The sequence below is a fragment of the Corythoichthys intestinalis genome, chromosome 1 (assembly GCF_030265065.1).
Source record: "Corythoichthys intestinalis isolate RoL2023-P3 chromosome 1, ASM3026506v1, whole genome shotgun sequence".
NCBI lineage: Eukaryota > Metazoa > Chordata > Actinopteri > Syngnathiformes > Syngnathidae > Corythoichthys > Corythoichthys intestinalis.
In genome coordinates, this window is record NC_080395.1 from 62659071 (window position 1) to 62683735 (window position 24665).

The following is a 24665-nucleotide window of genomic DNA, read 5'->3' on the forward strand; positions in this document are numbered from 1 at the left end:
TAATGTACTTTAGATTTTGGACTGTGCTGAACACTTTTTTTTGATAGACATCGAACACTGTAAAACCCACTGTGCAGACAGGACCAATGGTGACAATATAAGACCATGCCGAGTTTCATGGACGGTTCAAACTCATCCTGCCCAGGAACGGCTGGTATGTTTTTATGTCTGAGACAAATGTTGTGCTCAGTGGAAATCTGGATAGGCTTATTATTCCTTATATTAGTTAACAATTGGACATAATTATTTACTCTTTGTTTATTTAACCAATCAACATTCTTATTAGCTTATGCAAATCTTGAATATAAAAGAGGGCAGAAATGGTGTTGATTGTCTAAAAAAGAAAGTTTGATTGACACGTGCTGACTTTTGGAACGTTGGCCTGAACAATGAAATGGAATCAACTGTGAATTTTGAGGATTTAGTTTCTCTAAAGAACATAATGTCACTTGTACAATTAAGTAAAATGTAACTTTTTAGTGTTTGTTTTTTTGCAGATATGAAATGCATATTTATAACTTGTCTAACAAGTAGCTCATTCAAAGGTATAAAAAAGTAGTTTTTGGCATGTGTAGGATATTATGTTAACTATGTAGCCTACAGAATGTTTGTATGGGCTCATGTAGGTGTCTGCGTACGTTTGTATTTATATAACATATGTCCGTGTGTATAGATTATGTATTTTTCAGGGAAGGACCATATTTGTGGCTGACCCCTATGTTGTTGCAATATGGTGAAAGCCTACAGGATGTGACCCACACATGCATTTGCCTGTAAGGCTGATTAGTAACAACTATAACTTGGAGCATTGGTTCATTTTCAAAGAACAGTCAAATCATAACAAATTAAATGATCCAAATTCCAATTATTTGTGGGAAGAAAAACAGATCCTATCATGAGATCAGAGAACTATTGTTATCTCTAATGAAATTCAGTATCCATTCATATTGGCATGGCGTTTCCATGATGATTCAGAATAGCCTTGTTTGGTTTTGAAGGTATGTTCCAGTCGATCCTTTTATGTTGCCCCTTCAATTAAAGCAGAATTGCACTCCAGATGATTCATCCAATCATTTGAAGCAAAATTCTAAAATGCCACTCTAAAATTGCGAATGTTTTGTTTCAAGGGCGTTGGCCCGGTCTCAACATTGGTAGGGACGAATATAATGCAAATAAGGTTGCTCAAAAGTTGGTGGGGACAACTTTAGCATCCTGAAAAGTTGGTCGTGTTATGTCCCTACTGTCCCTATGCAAACCTACGCCCTTGTTTTGTTTGCATGAATCATTTAAACCTGACTGGTTGGTGTTCTTATGCATGGAAACACGTTTGTAATTGTTTAACTACTGTATTAAATATAAACCTATATTTTCAATTGCAGAAAACGTTGACAGTCAATCAACAGGGGGACATGGAAAGAGCTGATTGGAAGTGAAATAGAGGTATTTGTAAAAGTGTGTATATTCATTGATTCAAAACTTGAAGGAAGTGACTCGGTTAAATTCTTACGTTAGGGTTTTCCGGGACAGCTTTTAAAGACTTTTTAGTGTCCATTACTCTGACGCACTTTTGAACATGCCCCCCTTTATTCACTGATTTATTTTTAGGAAGAGGTGCAACCACAGCTCCTTCAAGTTAGTGGTGGCCCACGCCAAAAAGATGGCGGGAAAAAATGGTAAGCTTGTTTATATACCTAGTTTAATGCAATGCCTGAAAAGAAAAATCAAGTATAAAATTAACAGAGCATAATTTTTATTTTACTTATGTAATATTCAAATAGCTCTTTTCTTTCTCTTTTCCAATAAACAGTTTTGGTAAAAGGATTGTGCAAGACAGCACAAAAGCCTGGGACAGGGCTGGGGGGGGGGGGGGGGGGGGAGAATCAATGCAGTAGGAGTTCCCAAGCATCCTGCAGATGGAAGAGGATGAGCACGAACTACAATGTCTTGGAGCCATTCAAGTTCTGTTTCAACCATCTGGAAGATGGATTTACCTTTTTTGAGGAGATTGTTGACTAAAGAAAATATCTGGTATTCTCTCAATAATAATAATAAAAAAAAAAGAAACTAAAAAAATAAAGTTTACCACATTAGAACTGGCTGTATTGAGTTCATTTTTCTACACTTATAAATTAGTTGTTTTTTTTTCTTTTATCCCAGATGTTAGTTGTAGGTAGTTTTAATTACCTGTGATGAAGGCGGGAGTGCTTGCCGAAAAATGTCAGGTTAACAAAACAACCTACAACTATTGTCTGGGATAAAAGAAAAAAACAACTAACACATGACAACTATTTTGTCATTTCTGTTTGAAATAAAGGTGCCTTTCCTGGAGCAGAAAGTTTAATATATTTTCTGAATAAGTTAATTAGGATCTTCACCCACATGAATGAATTTGAGTAGCAAAATGAAAGACAAAATTGGTTTGGTTGCAACATTGAGAGAATATTATGTTTTTGATACATTAAATTGTAATGAAGCTATATTAATGTGTCCGTTCATAAAAATGTAAGGATGACAGCAATTTCTAATAATTCTCAATTGGAGTATATTTTACAATTGACAAACTAAAGTACACACTGTGATAGGTCACAGGCGATCTTTCAGTCACTAATTAAACCTTTATTGCAGTAGTGTGTATTTTAATTTTGATGTACTGTAACCGTGTTTTTCATTTTGGTAAAATCAGCAGGCTTTAACAAACTGACCGCGCTTAAAGAGTTAATCTCCCGATTTCACCAAATCAATTTAAGGAGCATGTAAATAAATTATTATTTAAATAATAATGAATGATGCTGAAACTGAAAATAAAAGACGTGCGAAAAGAAAACTAAACTAGTATTTACGTTCGAATGGACGCTAACTATTACGATAAAACCGGAAGGTCGGAGCTCGAGCGCTGCTTCATGTTGTCATTTCCGGTCTGAGAGCTGCGATATTGCGTCACTTCCTGTCTGCGGGATGGGTACTGAGACGAGCGGCGCAGGGTACTGAGAGAGGCGGGCTGCAGCCAGACTCTCTTATTTCACACTTATAAAAGCACTAATCCGAGCAACCACTAGAGGAAGACGTACACAAATCTCAACTCGAATTGGTCGAATGTTATTGTTACTTCAGGAGACTGCAAGGCAATGCTGCTGTGCTGCTAACTACTGGAAGGGAGTATAAGTGCAGCCACTGAATTGTTTATTTCCACCAAAAACATTCGTTTAAGAATCGGTAGACGGATTTTGAATCGATACAAGAATTGCGAGACGTAATATAGCGATATATCTCAGAATCCTTTTTTTTTTTTTTTTTTTTAAACACCCCTACAATACACACATGCCGAGTAGATCAAATTATAGTGTATTACAGTGTAAAGCATACGGACAGCAAACATCTGGCCATTCCAACAAAACCAGATTAAGTAAAACAAATTATTCAAAAATGAGAACATACCGTCATTTTCTGCACCTGACAATAAGCAGCACCCACCAAACATACAATAAAATTGTATTTGTTCATATATCAGCTGCAAGCTATTGAAAAAGATGTGAACACCGTCAGCTGTGACATGCCAGTGACACAAAATTTTAGGTCAAAATTTCCCAAGTAACTGTCAAAATTAGAGAGCGAGAAAATATTCTGATATTCTGATTATAGTTTAAGTTTTAAATAACAGGCATTTTTCAGAAAGTAACCTACTAACTATCGAGTGTTTTTTCTACAAAGGATATAGTGAGTATACAGGTTGTCTTAGATGTGGTGATGCACAATTTAAATTCAATTTACGTCTTACCACTGAAACGTAGGTGTGGTAAATTGTCTGTATTTAATGTTTATCTTGACAGTAAACTCCAAGTGCATGTACAAATAAATAGTTTTGTTGCTCTTTTTGATGAATTATTGCATATTTATCAGTTCTGCTTTTTGTCATGCAAGTTGACTTAAATACCACAAAACATTGCTTGCATTTCAAGTCAGCACTGGCAATTCAAAGCAAAAACAAAAATCATATGAATGACAGCCAATACCTAAAAAAAAAATAAACTCGCACAGTAACTTGAAACTCGAGGAAATAGTAGGTGGCTATTTGACTCATTGGCTGCAATAGACAATGATATAAGGCAAATCTATGAGATCCGAGAGTGGCTGGCAATGATCCTCCCCACTTAAAGTGTCTGAAATCTATCGCTGTTGTTAGCAGCCAGTGAATTAAGCGTAAGGAATTTCAATAGTAGTGGATGAAAAAGCCCATTGTACTCCCTGTCCAAGTGCACTGCCTTGGCATTGTACTCACATGGCGCACAGACTATCTGTTGCAGGTCCACAGTCTGTACAGGCTTCATGGGCTGGGCCGCCACAATGGCCGGATCCAGGGCCTGGCCATCAAAATCCAACACTGAATCCTTGTGGAACAAAACATTGGTTATTTGTGGTGGACACTTACAGGTCAAAGATGGAACGTCATAATCCAGATATCCTTTGAAAAACTTCCTCATGGATTTAAGTGACCAAATGGTGTTATGGTGTTATACTTATATAGCGCTTTTCCACCTTTCAAGGCGCTCAAAGCGCTTTACACTATCTCGCCATTCACCTACTGGTGACGCAGCACCAGGAGCAACGTGGGGTTCAGTATCTTGCTCAAGGATACTTAGGCGAGTTCATCAGGGCGAAGAATCGAACCCACGACCTCTGGGTTGGGGGACAACTACTCTACCACTGAGCCACGCCACCCCCAAAGCCCCTTTCACACACATATCCCGGTAAATTCCAGTCTAATGTGATGCAGGATTTACTCGCGTCCTTGCTTTCACACATGGAGAGATATCCCGGGAATGACCCGGGGTTGGACACTTTCACAGACTTGTCCCGTGTTGCCCACTCTGAGCGGGGAGGGCTGCTGGTGCGATTTTATAACCCGGACATCACGTCATTTTTGGTCCGCATCGACTGTCACATTCTGTTGGTCAGATCGTGTTTTATTATAGACCCAGTTGTGGGAACGTTCCCGACGTCGTACCTGCAGCCGATTCAAGATCATCAAGACTGTATTTAAGCCCAGACAAGAGAAGGGTGCAGAGAGATTAACTTGCTGGGCGACATTCTACACCTTATATTCTTGAATTTCGTGCATTTGCTAGCTTGTTCGTCTGCTGCCCTTGTTTTGAAATCCTCTACGTTGTGCTAGTATTTTAGTGAATTTTGTTGTCTTATTGGCTCTCTGCCTACCTCTTAGGTTAGTATTATTGATCCCCGCTGTCACGGAACAATTGTGTTATTCCCCCTTTTTGCAACCGCGTGTGTTCTTGTTTGTATTTAATAAACCCTTGAACACAACCCTCTGTTGTTTTCTGGTTTGAGGTACGACCTTGTTTCCGCAGTTGCGGACCCTAACATCAGCAACAAAATAAACCACACATTTCCAAAGATGGCAGATGGACTCTCTTCCTCGGTTCTACGATCCAGTTGCAATTTAATTTCGTTATGTTTTCAGTTTAACTTAGCCATTTCCAGCTTGCTATGTAGATAATTGCGATGTTTGTTTACTGCTTTTCGTCTCATTGCGATGCTATGATATTTACGGTGTCAGCCATCGTGCTGTAATCCGTGAATTCAACGCCTGCTTTCACACACACCGCTTCCCGGGAAAGTCCCGGACATTACAGTAAGAAGTAGGCCTGAACGATATTGGAAAAAACTATTGCTGCGATTTTTTTGGGGTTTGCGATAGTATATTGCGATATTGAAAAAAAAAAAAAAAAAAAAAAAAATATATATATATATATATATATATATATATATATATATATTTTTTTTTTTAAAGAAATTTTCAGTAGATGACTTGAATAGCTGTTTGGAAAGACTTTGGATGACTCACCATGAACCCAAGTATACAGTATTCCATCGTTTTTTGCGGTTAATAGGGACCAGAACCTGCCGCGGTAAGTGAAAAACCGCGAAGTAACACATATCCCCCAGTCCCCGATTTTTTGTGTGTGTGTATGCTCATTGTATTCAGATTTATCATTGGAAAGAGATATATAAGACATGTTTTTTCCTCACTCTTTTCCCCAAAGTATGATAAAAAAAAAAAAAATATATATATATATATATATATATATATATATGTATACACATATGCACATTTTAATAAACGGCTTTTAAGCACTTCAAATGTAATAACTATGACTAGTTTTAAACATAACTGTCCCACCAAATCATTTTTAAACAAGAATAAAGTACTGTAGCAGAAAAATGCTTGGCTTTATTAAATGCTTCTGTTTACCTAACTTGGCTGTGAATCTTGGAGTGACATATAGAAATGACAAATTCCTCACGATCTGGCATGTATTTTATATGCGTCGACCGTCTCTGTCCCCCACCCCCCACATTCATTCCAGCCCGCTCTTCCTTGCAGAAACTGTTTAACAAGTTAAACGATGACTGACACATTGCTGCCTGTGTGAAGTCCGCTTCTTTGGCAGGATCAAAGACATCGTTAACTTTAATAAGCGAGTGCCGCAGTGACTGAAAGCTGGGTGAGGGAGGCTGTGCGAACGAATGAAGCAGAACAAAGGTTTGTGGTTTGAAAAAAAAAAAAAAAAAAAAAACATAAAACTATCGCACGTCCTTGCGATGGGACTATCGCGCATGCGCACATCGCGATGGCGATGTTTAAACGATATATCGTTCAGGCTTACTAAGAGGCGACTCTGTAAATGTCCGCGTCATCTCTGTGTCAGTCAACCCTGGAAATTGCTTTCACATACAAGGGCTGCTCGTTTAAATCCCGGGATTTAAATGGTGTTCAGGTGTATGTTAAAGGAGCTCAATAATCTTACAGGAAATTGGTCAGAGACGACATAATAAGGACTATAATACAGTTTTGACTTCAGGCTTTCCCACAAACCACACTTGTAGACACACTCGCCTGTCACCTGCATGAAGTTGTATGTCCCTTGCATTTGAGCCATAAGATCTTGCACCGCCTGCTTTCTGACCACCGGGTCAGTTGGTGGAGATATTCTGATGTGATTCACAGCAACACTCTGTTCTGGTGGCAGCTGGGCAGGTGGCTGGTGCTGGAGGGAATTCACCATCTATGTGTACGGATAAAAAATTAGAAGAATTGCTTGTATGGATGGTGTATATTGTAGAGAAGACTTGCATACCTGCATGTCCACTGACCATTCCTCCACATGTTCTGTATCAGTGCTGCTGTAAGTGCTTTCCGGGATAAAATGTCTATTTACAAACTACAAAAACAAATAATATACAAAGGGTAAATTGACCACATATTACAAAAAAAAAAAAAAAAAAAAAAAGTATCTAATCCAGTAATATGCACAGCTCACCTCTGTGGTTTCTAATTGCACCGGCTCGGGGTGATTTTCAGGAACTTTTCCTTCTTTTGGAAAAAAAAAAAAACAAATCCAGAAAAAAAACCACCATTACATTATGCTTCCTGCCACCCATTTAAACATACATCTTAATATGTTCAGACCTACCAGGTTGAGATGGCTGCTCCTCCACATTACAATCAGCCACCGCTGCTTGCTTTTCCTGATCTTCCTCACCCAACTGTTCCACCTCCTCCTCCTCCTCACATGTTCCATTGTGACCACTTTGAGCTCTATCGAAGTAGCCACTTTGAAGCAACTTGTCCATGATGCCCTTCAGTGACTTATCTAGAACAAGGACAGTGAGATCAATGAAGGGATTAACACGTAATATGAAGGGAGGAAAAAAAGCATCCTTTAACTTGAGAACGGAGCTCGGTATTGTTTCAAGCCATAGACTTCATAATGACACTGACGGGACACTCCCCAGACACTGCGCCACGCCTTCAAGTGGGGGGCCGTCCCACACTGCGCTTCAGTCGGTCGCAGTTATTCTCAAACACATGCAGTGATCCAACACCGGATTTAGGTTGAAAAAGTAGGAAAGCTGTACCGCATACAAACAGGAAGGATTGTCTCAGGAGTGATTTGTTCGAGGATTCAAGGTAATTATTATATTTTTCGTACCATGCATGCATTTTGAAACGTTGTGAAAAAAAATCAATGGGAGAAATTAACCGCTACAGCATTGGCGTCATATTACGCAATATTTACGTAAATTAAATGCTGACTGCCCGTTATTTTTGCTTTTAACCAAGAATCGAGGCGGTTTTACGTCCATATCTATAAAGAATTCAGGGATCTAAGCATTTATTCACAAGTTTTCAATGTCAAAAGCTCTTTGTGGTGATAAGGCGGCGCCACAGTCGTTTAAAGACTAGCAGCATCTTCAACTTATTCACGTGAAATGAGTGCTAACTGCCCGTTTTTTTTTTTTTAATTTTAACCCAGAATCGAAACTGTTTTACGTCCATATGTATAAAGAATTCAGGGATTAAAGCATTTATTCACAAGAGTTTTCAAAGTAAAAAGCTCTTTGTGGTGATAAGGCGGCGCCACAGTGGTTTTAAGACGAGCAGCACCTTCGACTTATTCATGTGAAATAAATGCTAACTGCCCGTTTTTTTTTTTTTGCTTTTAACCAAGAATCAAAACTTTTTTACGTCCATATCTATAAATAATTCAGGGATTTAAGCATTTATTGACAAGAATTTTCAACGTAAAAAACTTTGTTTCCACTCAGTCAGCTTTGACGGAGATAGGCCCCCCATTCATTTGCACCACGCCCCATGTCCAGTCAATATATTATGAAGTCTATGTTCAAGCAGACAGGAGTGACAGCAACACATGGTTTATTAAGTATGATATGTCTTAATTAGAGCAGGGCGGTAAACCTAAAATTTACCATTACCGAAATTCTTCACGATGACCAACGTAATTTTGACCATGTCGGTAAATTCGGTAATTTAATAAAACAAGAAAATATAGTCTTTTCATCCCGCTTTGACTGTGTTGTTCGGCTATGTTCATTCCCCGTTAAGAAAGCAGTCAGTGCGCTTACGTATGGAGTCACGTGGTTTTCAGGAAGCCAAACAAACAGAAGCCCGGTAGGCTAACGCTAGCGGTTAACGCTACAAGTAAACGTGATGGAGTCAGGCTTAAGGGAGCTTCGCCAAACTTTCACCCGACATTAAGTAAACTCTTTCAGACGGGCTTTCACCCGCTGTCCTCCCTTGTTCACACGATTTCAGGAGAGGATGCTTTCAGTGCTTTCTTCTGGTAGCCAAGCCACAGGCTAACGCTAGCAGCTAACGGTACAAATGAACGTGATGGGAGTCGGATAGCGGCTCTAACCTTATCGAAACGGCTGAAATTAATGCGTGGACTGGGCACAGACTTCATGTAGCAATCATTATGTTGCGTTATTTGGTATCTCTGTGTGATTTCTCTGAAAGCTTTCATGATGGTAAAGCACTCAGCATAAAGTATAATCCAACAGTGAAGCCTATATATATGACAGTTTAATGGCCACAGCTATTTTTCTGAATGTGTTTGCTTTATTCTGCCATCATAAAATCTTAAATGTTTCATTGGCATCAGAACAATACAGCTTTAATCTGGTTTGTTCTGTGTGGGGGGGTGCATGAATTAAAACATGTTCTGGAAAAAAAAAACTGAAACCTTGACGTAAACACTTGTGTTGAATAATTATGTCACAGCAGCCATTACCAATAAGTTGTCTAAAGTGTACTGTTAAAGCTGCAAGTCATTTGTGTTACGATGACGTTTGCACAGTTGTCATATTGATTTTTATAATGTACATTTTTCAAGTCATACAAGCTGTTATAATTGTTCACACTAGAATTCTTATTGTTAACTAGATTTTTTTTTTATACTGTACTTAATGTTTAGACTGCATGTGCAATTCTTAAATTGAAAGCTGGTAAATAAATTTAACGAGAAACGGTTAATTTGTATTCCATGCGATGATTCAAATTTTCAAATTATATAACAGTCCGCTTGGGCGAATTTATTGTCATTTATCGTTATCGAGGTAAATCTGCTCAATTTATTGTGATACGTACTTAAGGCCATATCACCCAGCCCTAGTCTTAAATTAGAAATGTCTCAAAATATAAATGAAATGCTTACATTATTTAGCTTATAATTGTGAAGAGTGCTGATTGATTGACACTTCCAAAAAGTACATACACAAAAATGCATTCAAAAAAGGGCAGAGGACAGAGAAAGTACGTACATTTGCAGAAACATTTTAATATGCAATCTTCTGCATTTCTGTTTGAAGTGAATAAAATTCCATCAGTTTTTCCAAGCTATTCTTGTTGGTGCTTTAAAGCATAGCTCTTGAGACAAACGGAGTTCTCATTAATACATAATATGTAAATAACATATTTGAAATGGATCCAATTCAAATAGGGGACGACACTTCGGTGTCATTGGTTGTTGGCTAGCTCTGGGAGGGCAAGTGTTAAAAATACAACAACCTTGCATTTTAATAATTTGATGTGGGGTTTGACAACTGACAAGTGTTACTTGCCATCAGTAGGAAGCGGAATTAAACAAGCCTAAGCCCAAGTCTACAAAGCTGGTGATGCTGAGTAAAGCATTTATATGGACTGGTCGTCGGAACCTGGCAACATAAAAAGATATGCACTTTGAATCCATGTAAAAACTCATGTTAAAGAAGTCATTCTTGAAGGAAAGGGTCTGAACGCAGTGCAACGCTGCTTCCAAAATGCTTAGGGATTTCATACAAATTAAATTGAAGGCATTAATAAACACGTCTGAGTTTTCAGCTTTCCTGAGAAGAGTGGGCATGTGGCAGGCTTGAAGTGGGTGGACACTTGCATAAGAATGTAACAATCCTTTGTGACATTGCCACAGGTTTCAAAGCAACTCATTTGCAGAGACGTTCGAATTTAAAAGGTAATGGCTATCGACAAACTGCATAGATGTCAAACTCTAATCAGCTTGCACTCATTTTCAGTGCTGTACAGTGCAAGCGTTTTGCTCACACATGCACCTAAAAAAACGGTGTGAGTAGAGGGGGGAAAAAATAGGAGCATAAGTGCTAGCACAGATACCCTATTAATTTAATTTAACCCCATTTTGCTCCTATAAAATATAGGAGATATAAAAGATTTCTTGATCCCCATCTTTTTAGCTTATGATAAATCATTAGTTTTTGTTGAGCTAACGATTTTTAGAGGCTCTGTATACCTCAGATTGGGCTGATGATAGGCGGTGTTTTCAATAAGACATGGCCTAAAACAAACATTGTTACACAAAGTTCTGATTGGTCCTGCCGGGAAAGCCCAGTGTCCGGACTCCCAATCACAGCCCTTGCACGTGATCATAGCACTTGCCTTTGCACTTGTGACGTAATCGCCATACCAAGCTAACAGAAATTGCCAACAATGTTATATAAATGGATCACGCATCCGCTACAAAGAAATGGCTGTGTATCTACAATAAACAATGGGAAGTCAAAAAGCCCTAAGTAAAATCAGTAAGGAACGACTCCATGACAGCCTGGTGTACTCTTATGTCGACAAAAGTTTTCAGTTGGCCACGGAGGTGAGAACGACTTAACTAGACATGCCGACTTGCCCATCATGCACATGAAGGCTGTCCGAGTAAAGGAGCTAGCGATATCGGTACGTTTTATGCTGCCTGAAAGGACAAGGGGATGCTGGGAGAAGTGAGGAGCAGCAGGAAATATCCATAGAGGAGGAAGTAACCCGTAGATGGTGAGTCAATAATGAGTAGGTCTACTAACATCATTTAATATTAAATTATGTATTCCCTGACTGCCCTTTAGTGACTGTATTAGGTAACAATTGTGGAGGAGTAGTTAGAACGGTTACAGAGAGGCTGAATGAATGTTTTATTTGTAATTTATGTAATTCGTTCATGAATCAGTCAATGGTTTGGATTATCATGGAGACACAATGCACTTTGATTTAGTCCTACTCATTCATGTCAACAGGCCATTCAAGAGTGAGCAACAACCAAGGGCAGAGAAACAGAGAAACATGGAAGCAGAGACTGTGTTTATGTCCATTTAAAAAAAAAAAAAAACATGAAAATTAGCAGCATAGGATTGTGCCCGATAAGGGCTCAATTTCCCAAAACTTATATTTATATAGACTCCTTTCACATACAGTTCGTGAAACAAAGGTGAATTTCTTTGTGTGTATAGTTTGCGAAAGAAAGAATATACACAAAGAACAATATTTAACTTTTCTCCTGGCACAACTCAAAACACTATTCCAGAAGTAATTAAAATTGTTTACATGAAGTTCCTGCCACAGCTTTGTCTTTGCCCTCCAGCAGTTCCCACAAGTGCTGCGAGGCCTCTTCATATTGTTCAGTCAACCTGCAGGTTAATGGGTCAACAACGATTTACAATTCATTTAGTGTCTTGTCAAATGATTCATCACACAACCACCACATATTACTATCACATGAATACATCTTTTGATTTATGAGGAGATAATAACATAGCAGGTGCCACGTACCTCACGTCACAGTTGCGATCAGGTCCCACAAGTTTGTAGAACTCATCAAGAGATGCAAGATCAGCATCGGTGAGCAAAGAGGAGCCAGAGGTGTCAGGCCGCTTCAGGTCCTGCCTGACATTATCGTCTCCCAACTGGTCTAATAAAAACTGCAGCTCCAAAACAGTCTTCAGCCGCCTTTGCTCCATTTCCTCTCGCTGCAGCTGTTCCCGTCTTGCAGTTTTCTTCACCACCTTCTGAATCTGAAAACACAGCTCTAGTGTTTAGCTCACTTTATGAAAAGAAAACCAAACATTCATTAAAGCTCCATATACACCATCATCCAAGAGAAATTTAGTCTGAAAGGTGCGGATTCTGAAACACCCTGGAGGCTGTGTTCCCGATGGCAGTGAGCATTTCGTAGCAAACTCTGAAAACATCCTATAGCAGAGGTGCTGGCATAGTGATAGCAGGCTGTTCAGTGGACTGAAGAAACCTTGAGAAAAGTGCTTTTTTGAAGTTTGGGACAAAAGAAAAATGGCTCTCACGATTCCAATTGCTAAGCTAAATGGTATCTCGATGTACGTTTGTGTGGAACTGTAGTTCACAACAACAACAAAAATCTGTTCTGGCCAAAACTAGTAAAGCTCTTTACAAGACTATTACAATCTCCCTTACTCCTTAAAATAAGTGGCCGTATACTTGTGAAACAAAGGAAGTCGATCAAGAGCCGGGCGAGGAGGCAGAGTCCTAGTGGTGACAAAGCTGGGCGCAGTGGGACATCTGCATTAAATGGTGATTAGCAGAGGGGGTGTGGAGGTTGCGAAAAAAGAGGAAGTGGTCGTGCAATGAAAGTTTTGTACTAAACCACAGCAAAAGCACACGTATGCATTTAAATACTACTCTATTTGTATACTGTTCCCTTGATTAAACTCCAATCTAGACACGCAGAGACTCAAATGCATTGCACTCTTGGGAGCGAGAATATGACGCGGGACATCAAGGAAAAGCGACTTCAGAACGAGGGAGTAGCAGCTATGAAGCAAATTTGATAATTTATATTTATTGACAGGGTGACATTTCTAAGCATTTTAAAAGACTTTGAAAACATGACAATGAAATCCGAGTGTAACGGGTACACCCACAGTGTATCCGTTGTAGCACGTGGAAACCTCCCCGCCGATTCCTTCATGTGAGGACGCTAACGGCTGCGCCGTTGGCTCGAGCTTATTGGCGCAGTGGTTACCGAACTTGCCTGCCGACTAGAATCGTCGCGGCGCGCGGGTTCGCGTCGGCCGATGTAAAATTGTTGTCATACTCAAATCCTGGAAGCGATCCATAGCTAGACAAGAAGCATATATGTATTTAGTGGTATCTCACACTCACCGCCTACAACTCTTAAGTTAAACCATGTGCTTATTTACTTACAGCCCGCCATAGATACAGTGATGAGACATGAGGAAAGTTAGAAAGATTTACCTTAAGTTTCGGACTTTAAGCCAATACTTTTTTCCCCTAATTTTGAAACCTGCGGCTTATAGTCCAGTGCGGCTTATTTGTTTATTTATTTGGGTTAATAGGCAACACTTTATTTGACAGCGGCGTCATAAGACTACCATAAGACCATAATAACTGTGAAATGACATGATCATGGGCATTAATGAATGCTTATTACAGATGTCATTTAGTATCCTCTGGCAAATTATGTCACTTAACTCCATTTATGTCCAGCTCGGATCTTTTACATCTATTCAAAAGTTAGATAATATGCCAGATGACACAAAATGAAATCCTTCATAAGCATTCATTATTATTCATGGCAGTGTCATGTCATAATTACGATGGTCTTATGACAGTGTTATGGCGCCAGTGTCAAAGTGTTACAGAATACCAGAGCTAGCGATTAATGAAACAACTGGGAGAGTACCTGAAGAAATAATTAACACAGAACATGAATTTTGATTGTTATTTACATCTGTAGCTGCAATGCATGCTAGGAGGCATATTGGATGGCAATGGTGTTGACAGCTGGTGGCAGCAGGGGTTGACCATCTCCCCCAAGGGAGCAGTGATGGCCAAATGAAGCTTCTTGAAGCAATGAAGCCTTGCAGCCATTTGGTTCAAAGCTTCATGGTGGTTCATTTAGTTTATATGACAGTCTTATGATGCCGCTGTCAAATAAAGTGTTACCAGGTAATATCTTTTAATGTAAATATGCCATAATACAGTGAGGACAGCTGCGGCTTATAGTCCAGGGTGGCTTATCTATAAGCAAATGCCGTTTTCGTGTCAAATTGGTGGATGGCAGCTTATAGTCAGGTGTTCCTTAAAGTGTGAAAATTACGGTAACTACTGAGTTAAAAGGTCCGAAACACTAAAGCACACAGTTTTACGGGTTTATGGAGGTGGTGTGACCATAGAGAATTGGTGTGTACGCATTAAACGAACAATGTACGTGGATAATATTAACTAGCCAGGGCTATTGTTTTCTTCACATGCCCTGTCTTGGTTATGGTTGTGTGAAGTATGTGGTAGTGGTGAAACCATGCACAGTATGAATTACCAGGTTGGTAAAAATATATTTTCAGTACTTGGGGAAGAGATAAGGGCTGACTGTAATTTTTTCCATTGTTTTTAGGAAAGTCCCACATCCAGTTTGTCTTCTTTTCATACGATGAAGCACGTGTAACAACAAAAGGAGTTACAGTTATTACTGAAAACACTAATTACAGCATGTTAATACTTTGGCACTATCTGAGGAGCTCAAGACAACTTGTTTAACTTGTGTTGCACATTGCATTTGTAATGCACTAATATACATGTTTGTGCTTCACTGATACTCATGTTGGCGTTATGTCATTTCATATGAGTTAACTAGGGTGACATTCTTCTCCCATAGATGAAACTTGTGATGAATATTAATTTTTGTGAACAAGATACCATGTGCTCTGAGTAAAAAAACTGGGAAACGTGGATGCAGTTCCATGAATAATGGGCGCTAACATGCAGCATTTCGTCTCTTCGTTACAAAACTGTGCTAATGCAATGTAATGGCCAAACTACACACCTACCAGGAACTCAAGCCAGACCCTGCTTTAGTCACAGGAGCTGGTGAGTTGAGCTGACTGGTAGGAGTACTGCTTTATGAAGAAAGTTTATCTTTAAAACTTTGAAATTTGATGCACATCAAATTAGGAGCAAAAACAGTTTGTATGGACTTACTTCTTGGCCCAGCGTCAGAAAGCTCTTCTGCAGCTCTCGAGCAAATTCAATGTTGTTGAGGATCTCTTGGTACTTTGACAAGGCCTCCTTCAGGCACACAAAGCAAAATTAAATTGGACTTGGCTGAATAAAACTTGCTGCAGTAGATCAACTTTACATTCGGGAAGCACACCAACACGTTGTTTAAATAATATAAAACTGTATACATACCAATTGATCATGGTTCAGTTTTTCGCCTCTGATTTTCTTTGCTTGATAGTCATCTAATTTCGACTGAGGGGAAAAAATGATAAAATATTAGTTATACTGTAAGTACCAAAATGTAAAATGAAATAATGTGACATGTAACAATGTCAAGTAATCAGTGGGGGGAAAAAAGGAATAGTGAGAAAAACAAGCAACTGTATCCCCCAGCACATTAGCAGGCTGAAACCTGTGTGTGCATGCCCTCGACTGGCTAACTCGGAACCAATAAGAAAAATAAGTTTTCAATTAATTAATCAATCAATCCCTGATACAGAGGATAAAAAAATCGGACTCAGAGGATCGAAACCACGCACTAAGAAATTTGAAGCCTCAACTATGAGGAAGACAAGTGAACCACTGCTCTCTGTAGTGTGCTGTCCAGTTTTACACTTTTCACACAGAAAACAAATGTTTCCAACTAAAGTAAATCTTGAAAATTATATTAGTTTTGTAGCGCTCCCAGCATGTAAATTGAAGTCGACATCAGGGCTGACAATCCAGAAGCGGTTCTCTTGCGCGTTCTTTTCTTTTACTATACATTCCAAAAATTGTACTCCGGGTCCACTGTGTTAGATTTATTGAGTCTCATTTTATCCTTAAATTAAACGAACATGTAATACAGCAATGAAAACAACTCGTAACCATCATGCAACATTTTTAAGTCCACCTTGCCCTCCACTGGCTAACTCGGTAACTACAAGCACAATGAGCGAATTAATCAAGCCCGAAACAAAACATTAAAAATTGGGGTCAGAGGATCGATAGATACTGGTCCATGTTACATACAGTAGATAAGTTTCAAGGTGATTGGTTCATGAATGACAGAGGAGTAGGATTTAACACAATGAACACCAATGTTACATGGATAGGTTTCAAGGTGATTGGTTCACGGATGACAGAGGAGTAGGATTTAACACAATAAACAATGTTCATGTTCATTGTCAATGTCAATGTTCATTGTTCGAAACCAAAACAATGTTTTGGTCAACAAGGACTATAATGAAAATATTTCGTCAACAAACAATTTTTTCATGACGATGACGTGATGAACTACAAATGTGTTTTGGGAGACTAAAGCATAACCACACGAATGCTCGTTTTTGTTTGATGAGAACGAAATGGATATTCACCATAGTTTCCGTCATAAGTTCACAATGAGTGACATTTTTTATCGTATGTGAAGCTACCACGCATTGTAGCAGTGTTTGGTTGTGTCACTCATGAAACATGCTGCACCCCCCCCCCCCCCCCCCGACTTTCTGTGAAACACATGTCAGGTGCTACTTGGTAAGTTTTGTTTTCTTATCTTGACTAGATATGCCTTGTTGCTTTAACCTTTAGAGGTCTTGCTGAGTGATCATCAAACACTAAATATAACTTGTAGCGTTTGCATAGCGTTCGGGCATTAGCATTTAGCTTGATGAGTGTCATCGTAAACTCTTGAAAAACTTTTTACATACAGTTTGTGGTGTCCAGGTGAGTGTAATTAATTGAAAATAATGTACTGTTTTCCTATGTGTATTATCATTACAAAGATGGTGATGTCCTTGTAGACTCTACAATTATGTGCTTGTCTGTCAATGTTCATTCAAAATTATTGGAAACATTTTATTTATTTATTCATGGACTAAAATTTTTTTTGCGTTTACAGACAAAAACATTTTGAGTAATTGTTTTCGTTAACTAAAACTAGATGAAGACGAACACATTTTGAAATGACTAAAATATGACTAAGAATAGTATTAATATAATAGACTAAGACTAAGGCGAAAACTAAAGGGGCTGCCAAAAACAACGCTGATTTTTACTGTCCAGAAGAACAATAACAACTTGAACGGCCTTCAGCCTGTAAAAATCAAGATGTAGGCACCTACAATGTGCACAGATTAGGTGAAGGAACATTTCCAGCGTACTCATAATCAGATAATCATTAATATTAGTAGTTCTATTAAATCCAATGTTATTCTCAGGGAAGTTTTTAAACTGCCGAATAAGAGAGTCACCGTATCTTGATATGGCGATATATCGGGATATTTCACAACCTGATGGATTATCGATATACTCCGACCAAGTATCGATACTTTTATTTGACACACTGGCCATGAGAGGCGTGTGAAATTTCCGATTCTTAGATTATTCGCGATTCGGCCGTGGAAGATTCGAGAACGATTCACAAACATCCAAATTCCGATTATTGAATTATACCAGGTAAAGCAGAAATAAAACACAGTCAGCACGGTTTTCAGGACGCAATGAGAAACAGACCGAGAGTAAATATCACGTTTAACTCATGCCGCTAGATTAAAAAAAATAATAATAATAATAAAAAAATAAAAAAACAACAATACCTGACTGCGCTCGTCAGCCGCTACAAACAGCGCCCAGTTGCTAGTTGCTACAAACATACGGCAACATACGGCTATGGTAGATATCACATATACCTAGAACTAGATGTGAAATGACAGACGACAGCCGTGTTAGATCAGATACCAAGAACTAGATGCGAAATGACTTTCCCGCGCTAGTAAACAGGCGCCATCTTAAAGCAGTAGACTTCTCTAAAAGGCTCTGTTGTAGCGAACCTAATTACTTTTTATCAAAAAAAAAAAAAAAAAAAAAAATCTTGACTTGAATCTATCTTTAAATGATGAAAAAGTTTTAAAACTTTCACGTCGAAAGTAGACAAAAGGGAAATTATGGAATAACAGGAGCAATTTTAACAACTTTAACGGTTGATTCACAACATTAAATTAATAATTAGTTGAATGTAGTTTAAAGCTGCCGATACACAAGGGGACTTGAGTATTTTCTGTTTGTACCGGTTACCGGTTAACTTGGGGGGGGGGGGGGGGGGCTTTTGGTGCATCAATAATTAATAATCATTTTATAATCGAGTCGGAGCCTCGGAATCATAATCGAATCGTTAGGTGCCCAAAGATTCTAGGGCTGTCCCAAACGACTAATTTCCCCCCGATTAGTCAGCTGACTATTTTTACGATTAGTCGACTAATCTAATAATATTTTTATTTTTATTTTTTATACTAATTTAGCAATGAAATTTTTGTTTACGCTTATCAATTCACAAAAAATATATTGGAACACTCAAATAATTTATTAAAGTACAAATAAACACGTAAATAACAATAATAAAATCACAAATAAACAATGAGTTCAAATGCTGATAGAATTAACTAGTGTAGCATCCCGATTGAAAAGATGGTCTCTTAAACTGATGGTTTACAACTTTTATTCCATCCTTGATGTAAACACACTGTAAGAGCTACGGTGCACACAAATAAAGCAACACAATTAGAAATTAACAAAAACTTTTCACCTTTTTCCTTTTAAACCTTATTTATATATCAATGAATTGCCTATATGAATTGCCTTTACCTTATTACCTTATCATTGACAATCTCTCCCTTGAGTGCAATCACTGTATATACTGTATATATTTATGACCTTTTAACCTTATATAATTTTCTATGCCATAAAATAAACCATAACATGGAATGAACCTTTCAATTAGCATTAAGAACAATACTAATAGCACTTATAGGCCCATTGTCAATGAAACATTATTATTTAGTAAGGCGACAGCACCCTCTGGTGTACAAAAAATGAAAAAAATAAAATAAAAAAAAATTACAAACTGCGTGATGGCGCTTAAGGTGTTTATTCACGGCCGACGTGCAGCCAAGCTTGGCACTGAAGAGACAGGACAGAAGAGTGTACTCTCCTTTGTTTCTTTGAAATAAGTCAATGTTTTGGACACTCTGGTGCGCTTTTTTTGGCTTTGTGGCGCTTTCCCCGCTTGCAAACAGAGCATCCGACATTCCAACTTTCCACGCATATATTTTTTTAACCCTTCATTAACCGTCGACGGGATGTTGTGCTCGTCGACGGATTTACGTCATCGATGACGTCGACTAGTCGGGACAGCTCTAAAAGATTCCCACCTCTGCTGGCCATGTTATGGAGTATGGAGGCTGTAAACTGCTCAATGTTTGTTCAGCAATTCCTTGGCGGTCCGCTAGGGGCGCTCAGAGTGGCAATGAGGGTAAACTGCGCGCAAGACGTCTAGAGAACAAGGTTCAAGACTTGGGAAGAAAAACAAAAGTTGAGCGAGACTGGTGGATGGAAAAAAAGTGAGAAAAATATTCCTACAAATTACAAGTGTGGACACATTTTGGATTTTACACCAATAAGGAAGGAACTAAGCTAAACAAGGACTTTGCTGTATGCAAGAATGGTCTAAAATATAAGGTACACTGGAAACACAATGAATATGCACAGCCACTTGTAGCGCCTACGAAGTGGTCACCAGATTTCTTTAGCAATAATCTGCCATCACTGCTTTGTTTTTATTACCGGAGGTCAGAAAGTTTTGCAATGTAAATGATGTATTGCATGTAGGATTTTTGATGAAATTTGTTGTTGATTAATATCAAATAAACCAGAATCTTACATTTATTGGATGGAAATAAAAATCAAATCAGCCTACGTTAATTTACTGATTTTAGAACCATTTTCCAACTAACCTACTACATAAACTATTATTATTGCCATTTTGATACAAGGACCTATAAACATTGTTTGAATAGCTCCCAAGATATATAACGTGATATGCATGTTAATTAATGTAGCCTACATATTAAAAAGAATTTTTGATTCTATACATTTTTTTTAATTCACTCAATAGTTCCAACACAGACAAATCAGGACTTCAATTAAGTAGCTAATTTTTTTTGGTTTTATTTAGTTTTTAAGGTTAGGAGGAATGTGACTGAGTCAGACATCTCGAATTCTGAAAAGATGGTGGAAGTGCTCAAACCAATGCTTGTGGCACAAAGGGTCAGATGTGAAGAAAAGAGACACACCAATTCTATCATTGCCCCACTCCCAGCTCCACTGCTGACACCTCCAGCACTGCTTAAGATTCACCTCTGGTTCGAGAAATTAAGGGTGCTATTCATCATGATCTCTCCAAGCGATATGAGTAGTTAGCCCCTTTCACACACTCTGAAATACCGGGAATATAGCGAGATTTAACCCTGCAGCATTTGTGTGTGAAAACAATTTCCCGTGTCAACTGACACGGAGATTTCACGGGTCGTGTCTATGTATCATATCCGGGACTTTCATGAGCATGCAAGCAGGCGTTAAATTCCCGGTCACAGCACGATGGCTGATGACGTGAATATCATGGTGGGCCGATCATCACTTCCCCCCTCGGGATCGGGCCTACAAATCAAGTTAATTGATCGGGCTCGTGCCGGGTCCGGCTTTGATACCCGTAGACCCGGGTCGGGTCGGGTCGGACTTGATTTTTAGGCCCCCCTCTTACCTCTAGCTTAAATACAGTCTTGATGAGCTTGAATTGGCTGGAGTTACGACGTCGGGAACGCTCCCTCCGGAACAAAACACCATTTGACCAACATTGTGACAGCTGATGCAGACCAAAAACGACGTAACGTCCGGGTTATAAAATCGCGCCAGCAGCCCTCCCCGCACAGAGAGCGCCATTGGGCAACACGGGACACATGTGTGAAAGTGTCCAACCCGCGTCATTCTCGGGACATCTCTACATGTGTGAAAGCAATGACGCAAGTAAATCCCGCGTCACCTTACACTGGAATTTCCCTGGATATGAGTGGGAAAATTGTTGCTTGTTCCTTTATATGTGCAGTTAAAAATTTTGCAATACATTTCTTCTTTAACAGCAATGTTGCACAGAAAAGGTGTCACTGTTTAATAAAGGACTCAATAAACAGTATTGTTTTCCATTTTGAAATCTTTTCCGTTTAAACAGTTGTATCGTAGAATATCGTATATAAATTTCCTGTGCAACGTATCGATAATCATTGTATCACAATATCGTGAGATAACAATTATCGTGAGCCTTGTATCGCGAATCGTATCGTAAGTTGCCTTGACGTCCCCACCCCTACTGTTGAAAAGCAAACACTGACACCTTGCCTTAATTTGTGAATTTATTTAACTACAGGGAAGATATTAGAACCAGCTCTTAGTTTAAGGCAATGCAGTTCCACACACCTCTGCACTGCACAAGTCACAAATACATTTTTCAATTAATACCTCTTTGACAGGGTTAATCAAAAGCAGAAAATTCATCATATTATGGAAGTAAGGAAGATGATGGTGCTGGCGATACCTTTTTTTTCTCCATGTTGCGAACCTTCTTGTCAACTACACCAAGAACCTGCTTCATGGCCTCAGACTGACTTCCACTTCCAAAATCTGAAGTGGCTGACTGGACAGGATTGTTGCCAACCATAGCTGAAGGCATCTAAATTCAGTTGAGAGAGAGTGACAACAAGAGGATAGTGAGCTGTTTATGTAATTGTGAAAACTACTTATTTGATTTGGCTGACAAACTCCATTTAGTCAACCAGGTGGTGCTTCACAATTGCTACAGTCGGAAAGTGGGAAACCTTTCCATTGTGTGGGAACTACCATTACGGAACCAACTTGTTGGCTGCCATTCAAAGTGACAGACGTCCAATCCAATCCATGAACGAAGTTAATTTGGCTCTCCCAATGAAAATAGATTGGATATCTAGCGCCTTAAATGGCACTGAAAGATACACAACCAGTCCTCCCAGTTTGAATACATTGGACGTCCAGCACCGTCAATGCCAGGCAATGAGTTAATTTGGGTATGATACAATGTGACATTCAACTGTTACTGCCTTTATATTTTGGATATTTGCTATTGATTTTAGGGCATTTTCAGGTCACTTCCTGTTCATTGGTCACTTATTGATTTCGGGTAACTTTCTGTTGATTTTGGGTCACGTTCTGATGATTTTTGGGTGTCCGGGTGACTTCCTGAACATTTCATATCATTTCCCTCTGTTCTTAAAGCATATCCATTTTACTTCCTGTTCATTGGTCACTTCTCTTGGATTCCGGGTAACTTTGTTGATTTTGGGGTGTTCCCGGGTCAGATCCTGAACATTTCAGATCATTTCCTGCCGTTTTTATGGCATTTCTGGGTCACCTTTTGTTAATTGGTCATTTTCAGTTGATTTAGGGTCACTTCATGTTCATTCGCCCCTCCCAGTCAACATGGATTGGACGTCTAGCGCCGTAAATGGCACTGAAACATGAGCATTCACAGCTAGTAATCCCGGTTTAAATGGATTGAACGGCTAACCTTGTCAATGAGTTAGATGTTATGAAAACAAACACACAAAAATCAACTTTTGAGTGTTATTTGGGCTGTAACCAGTATTCATTTTAATTGTATTAATTTAGTTTTTATTGACATTGTAACATTTCCTAATATAAGAATAATGATTAACTACATATACACACACACACACACACATATATATACATATATATATACATATATATATATATATATAATAGCTGATATTTACTTTTTTTTAAATGACCAAAAATAGTTACTCACCCTCTGAAGCAGTGGTCTCCAAACTATTCCACATAGGGCCGCAGTGGGTGCAGGATTTCACTCCAACAAAACAAGACCACACCTTTTCACCAATCTGGTGTTTTATAAGTGTCATCAGTTGATTGCAGTCAGGTGCTGCTTGTTTTAGTAGAAACCCCATTGGTTAAAAGGTCTGTGCTTGATGGGTATGAACAAAAACCAGGACCCACAGTGGCCCTCGAGGACCGGTTTGGAGACCCCTGCTCTAAAGGGCTAAAAGTCCAAAGTGTCAACTTTTGAATAGCTGTCCACTGTATTGACAACTGCTCCTAAAAGGGGTAAAGATTGTGAAAGTTGCTCAAGGCAGAAAAGACTCCTATCTGAACTATAGAAAACACATTTTATGGAGGAAAAGTGAAAACCGAGAGCTGACACAGATTAGTTTGTAATGTTACGTAACGAAAGCTAATTGAACAAGGTAAAGACTTTTGACTATCGTATTCGCGTTTGTGAGTCGAAGCAAAACGAATCCCACCATGCTCACGTCGAATTTTATATTGCGTTATCTATCGAGCTCAACATTGGTTTCGGTCTCCGTATTCCATTGTTAGCTTATAAGCTAACCCCTCATTAATGCTATGCGTCTTATCAAACGATATATCTTCTGTCATGAGATAAAACACTATAAAAATGATATTTCGGTTGTTTCCAAACACGGTTTTCAATGAACCTACGTGCAGATAAACAAAGACGATCAGTGGGGGCTGCGACAGCTCGTTGTGTTCAGTCGTCTCGACTAAACATGACAAAAGAGGATTTTGTACTCACTACCGTTCCGTGATTATCGAACAAATATCATACCTTTATACTCTTTGTCTTCATAGAGATTTACGTCGACGGAATTAAGGACAATTGCGCAAGTGGTGTCGGAAGCTTTCACTTTCCGTGGTATTTTTCCAGAAAAGATGCTCGGGGTGACACACGAACCGGCTGAGGAAAGAACTGCGAGAGAACTGCTGCTCTTTGGCGCCTCCTCGAGATCAGCTAGGGAAAGCTACAAGGACCCCTTTCCGGTGTCCTCATATTTGCCTGTTTGGAAACTAAAAGTATCAAACGTTTAATTTATATGTTATCATGTGGCTCAAAGACAAACTTGGATTTGGCACCCTCTGTCAATAATATGTTTATAAATGCACATTCATACACCGGCTGTACATTAAAAGCGAGAACTAGTCTTTATTTACTGTAAAATATTGCAAACAAACAAATAAAAAAATAAAAAAATAGTTAAATAAAATAAAATGAAATAAAATAAAGCACATGCCGGGATGTCTGCCTCTATGAGTATGACATTATTTTAAGCCTTTCGGGGAC

At 38.8% G+C, this 24665-nt stretch overlaps 1 protein-coding gene across 5 annotated transcripts in view; it reads right to left on the minus strand.

Annotated features, from left to right (window-relative positions):
• Positions 1-24355, minus strand: part of LOC130915007 (caprin-1-like) — a 32526-nt gene extending 8171 nt beyond the window's left edge. For 2 of the 5 annotated variants that reach the window (XM_057834675.1, XM_057834666.1), the window contains exons 1-11: positions 24153-24355; positions 22047-22181; positions 15836-15898; positions 15626-15712; positions 12425-12666; positions 12200-12282; positions 7491-7670; positions 7338-7390; positions 7155-7238; positions 6921-7082; positions 4277-4385 (exon numbers count right to left, since the gene is read on the minus strand). In XM_057834675.1, the coding sequence (XP_057690658.1) occupies positions 4277-4385; positions 6921-7082; positions 7155-7238; positions 7338-7390; positions 7491-7670; positions 12200-12282; positions 12425-12666; positions 15626-15712; positions 15836-15898; positions 22047-22181; positions 24153-24173 (1219 nt within the window). In that variant the 5' untranslated portion in view covers positions 24174-24355. Of the gene's footprint in view, positions 1-4276; positions 4386-6920; positions 7083-7154; positions 7239-7337; positions 7391-7490; positions 7671-12199; positions 12283-12424; positions 12667-15625; positions 15713-15835; positions 15899-22046; positions 22182-23312; positions 23543-24152 lie in introns of those variants that run through there. The other 3 variants (XM_057834700.1, XM_057834691.1, XM_057834683.1) reach the window with 2 other exon arrangements.
• Positions 24356-24665: the final 310 nt, after the last annotated feature.